This window comes from Aedes albopictus, chromosome 1 (assembly GCF_035046485.1).
Source record: "Aedes albopictus strain Foshan chromosome 1, AalbF5, whole genome shotgun sequence".
In the NCBI taxonomy this organism is placed as follows: domain Eukaryota; kingdom Metazoa; phylum Arthropoda; class Insecta; order Diptera; family Culicidae; genus Aedes; species Aedes albopictus.
Genome location: NC_085136.1, coordinates 69,579,199 through 69,582,954, shown reverse-complemented (window position 1 = coordinate 69,582,954; position 3,756 = coordinate 69,579,199). Strand labels below are relative to the sequence as shown.

The 3,756-nt window shown below is 40.4% G+C and overlaps 1 protein-coding gene across 1 annotated transcript in view; it reads right to left on the bottom strand.

Annotated features, from left to right (window-relative positions):
• Positions 1 to 1,493: 1,493 nt before the first annotated feature.
• LOC109410343 (sorting nexin-29) overlaps positions 1,494 to 3,756 on the bottom strand; it is a 20,567-nt gene continuing 18,304 nt past the window's right edge. Inside the window, exons 3-5 of the mRNA XM_062845180.1 lie at positions 3,729 to 3,756; positions 2,038 to 2,332; positions 1,494 to 1,974 (exon numbers count right to left, since the gene is read on the bottom strand). Of these exons, the coding sequence (XP_062701164.1) occupies positions 1,828 to 1,974; positions 2,038 to 2,332; positions 3,729 to 3,756 (470 nt within the window). The 3' untranslated portion in view covers positions 1,494 to 1,827. The remainder of the gene's footprint in view (positions 1,975 to 2,037; positions 2,333 to 3,728) is intronic.

Genomic DNA, 3,756 nt, shown 5'->3' with positions numbered 1-3,756 from the left:
CACTGAAGATGATGAAAAACAATCAGCATGTGCAGTGCAAGTGAGCATACACAATGATAGGTTTTTGTTGCAAAATATGAGATTACCATCTTAGTAGCAACAGAGCAATGGCGGATATTTACCCGACCGTCCCGTCCGCCCTTAAGATTAAGAAGGTGTATGCTAGTTTTTGCACAGTATTCATAAAGAACAGCAACTTTAGTACATGTTGCTTTTGCGCTAACTGATCTTAAACAATCTTAAACAAAACCAGGAAGATTTAACTAGATCGCATCCATATTTTTCATCACTGTGATCAATTCCTGCTTGCAAATTGAGTACGCCATGATGTCGTTTGGATTGTGATTTGAATGTATAATTCGCCAGCTGGATTAAAATTTTTATTTTTAAAATGCCCAAAACTTCAAAATGACGTGGCGCATCGCCATATTCAGAAGTATTTCATTGCATTATATCGGTATTTTTTTTTTGGCATGAATTTGTTATTCATTGTAACAGAGTTTTTAGTTCCGTGAAAATTGAAACTAAATATTATTGACATGGACGACCGACACGATTTTTTGTTGTTCATTATTATTAATTTGCAATTTACTGTCAATTCATGTGATGATTCTAGCTTCAGATTAATTTTAAATCTTTTGTTTTAATCAGTCATTGAAGATGTTTTTCGAACTTAAAAACGGCTTATTGGTTTTCTTGTAACCTACATAACAGATCATAGCGATGCTTTGTAATACACTATAAGAATATGTCATAAAACCAATTAGAATATATAAGGTTTTAAGGAATGGTTTTAGCAACCTCCTGTAGGGTGGGCCCTTTTGGGTTTTATGGGGTTTTATCAGAGTTTTATTAGAGCTGTTAAGATTACTAAGCTTTAAAATGAGTTTTAACGGTTTGATTGTAACAACAGCTTGTAGGCTATAAGAAAACTAAAAATGTTACTTGGGTTATCCATCAACTTTTGGCCTGTATGTACTGCTGTCTGTCGGGAAAAGGCGATATTTATGGTATTCTAGTACTTCACGTCGATACGCCTTCACTCTGCTGCTCCCTCCCACTATTTCACTAAAATCCTTCTCACTCGTCAATGCCCACCTAGTGTCTTGCCCTTAGACCCTTAGAGAAGGTCAAGTATTCAGGGAAATTGTTGGAAATTATTTCCAAAGTACAGCTGATAGCTCCACGAGTTTTTCTTTGGTGTTACCGCTCCTTATGCGAGGTATGCACTTCAAACGGAATCGCTCAAGTAATTTTCGTTCAGTGCCTAATTATTCCGTGGCCGGAATGGTCAAGAAATTTAACACAGCAAGCCCCATTTGATTTGACGTTTCGCTTCAGCTCCGTACTAGGAACCGGAATAAAACGGCGCTTTCTTATTTCTTGAGCGATTCCTTGCCTGAATTTCCCACGCAGCAAGATAGACCAAGAAATTTCTGGCGATCAGCGTACTACCCATTACCTAGGTGCCATGGCCAGGTCATCACAATTCATACACAATTCTCTATTTTACGGTTTTGATGATAATGTTATTCACCGGTACTTTCACTACGTACAACAGTTCCAATACAATTACAATATCCTAGTATTCAATCACACTTTGTCCCAAAAGGTTGCTCGATTAACACCGTAACACGCAGTGTAGTCAGCAGCACATCGAAACATGAAATCCGTGTCCGCATTCAAGCGTGCGGTATATGGGGCTACTTACAAAAAGTTCTGATGATCGGTATACAAAATATCAGGGTTTCAATCGCGCGAGGCTGGCGTCCGGAATCTCACTTCGCCGAGATTAGGACCAGCTTTCTTAGATTTTATTCAGCGTCACTACAGCACGGCATCACGCAGAAATGGAAAGGCCCGCTCCAGTTGCGACCGCGTATTGCACGCAGACACTTCCGGCAGGGTCGTTATGAACAGACTGTTCAGGTAGACCTGCAACCGCTGGCGGCGCTGCTCCACGAACTGGGCGTTCTTCGAGAGGGAGGAAGTCACGTTAGTAGTTTACACAAAGACTAGAGGACAAGTTAACCTTACCATATTGCCGATCTTCTTCTTTGGTGGAAAGTCCAGCGTTCGCACGCTGGGATACTCCTTCTGGAGCCGTTTGTGGAGCCGATAGAACTCGCTGTACCGCCGGAAGACGGACCAGCATTCTGCTTCGGTGCCCGACGCCGCCGTTCCGTTCGGCGATATTCGGATTTCGTAGCAGTAGTGTTCCCGCCGGCGACCGCTGACCGGCGTTCGGAGAATCGCCTTCGGAATACTGATCTGGAAATGCATCAGCGAGAGCCGGTTCGAGCGGGTCAACATCCGGAGCCGGTGATTTTCCCTGCGGGATGAAAGCGGGAGATGTGAATTGGATGTGAAGACGCAGATATGCCTTCTCTCATCGCTACTAATCGCGAAAATCTCGCTGAGAATTTTCTAGAACTCTTGTCCATGAAAGGAATCTGTCGTAAATTGCAATAAATTTATCATAGTTCTTCTAAGGACTTTGAGAGGAGGAATTCGACAGATATTCGGAGAAATCCAACAAAAAATCGTGAGGTATGCCTAAAAAACTGATTCTGTCAAGTACTACAGAGATTGCAAAAAGAGCTCGATAAGTAGCTTTCTTAACCCTTTGAAGCTGGATTTTTCCAAGCGTTATTATGGAGTTTTTTCTACGTTTTTCTGTAGTTTTGGTGATCATTATGCTATTGACCACCAAAACTACAGAAAAACGTAGAAAAAACTTCATAATAACGCTTGAAAAAAAAAACGATATAATATTAGGCAGAATATTTTTTTCTGGATATCCAAGGTTATCCAAACTATTCTTGAGTTAGATCCTTAAGTCTACGGGTGTAACGGTAACGTCTCTCATTATACAAAGCTACGATTTGTAATCTATCATGTCCAGTAAGTCTTCTGAAAGGTTAATAGACAGTATCAAATCAGTCGGGATATCCTAGGTTATCCAAACTGGTCTTGAATTTAGATCCTAAAGTCTGAGGGTGTAACGGTAATTTCTTTCATTATACAAAGCTATGATTTGTATTCTATCATATCCAGTAAGTGTTCTCAAGTATTAATAGACCATAACAGATCAGTCGGGATATCCTAGGTCATCCAAACTGTTCTTGAGTTTAGATACTATCTAGAAATGGCTCATGACAGGCCAGGGGGATTGCAGATTACAGTTTAAAGTTCATTGTGAGAATAACTACTGTTACTAGACTAAAATTGTGAGAATCTCAAGTAACCACGGTGTTGAAGACTTATTGTATGCTGATATAGGTTGTTTTTAGAGCAATCATTACTTTACATGCAAACTTAAGGTTGATTTAAAGTGGAAACGGACAATTACACTAGTTCACAGCATTTTCGAACTCGGTAAACTGATGATCGTTTTTGGTGTAGAATCATGCCCTGAGTTCGAAAACGCAAAGTAAAAATAAAGAATCAATCAGAAATACTCCGAGAAATCCGTCCACCTATGCCGACAATGTGTATTTTGTGGACAAAATCACCAAGAATCGTGCTACGAATCCGTGAACTGGATCACAATTCAGCAAATTCATCGCAACTCCCAGTCTGTAAACCTATCGTTTGTTGGAGAACTCAGGCATCGAAATCATATAATGATTCTGAATCAGCGTTCCAGAATCTTAGATACTTGCTGTATGGCACCGCACGTAAGGGCTTAGTCTGTATGAAGGATTTGTTATCGAATCAATACTTACAAGCTCAGTTCAGCGACGCGGGCTTCCA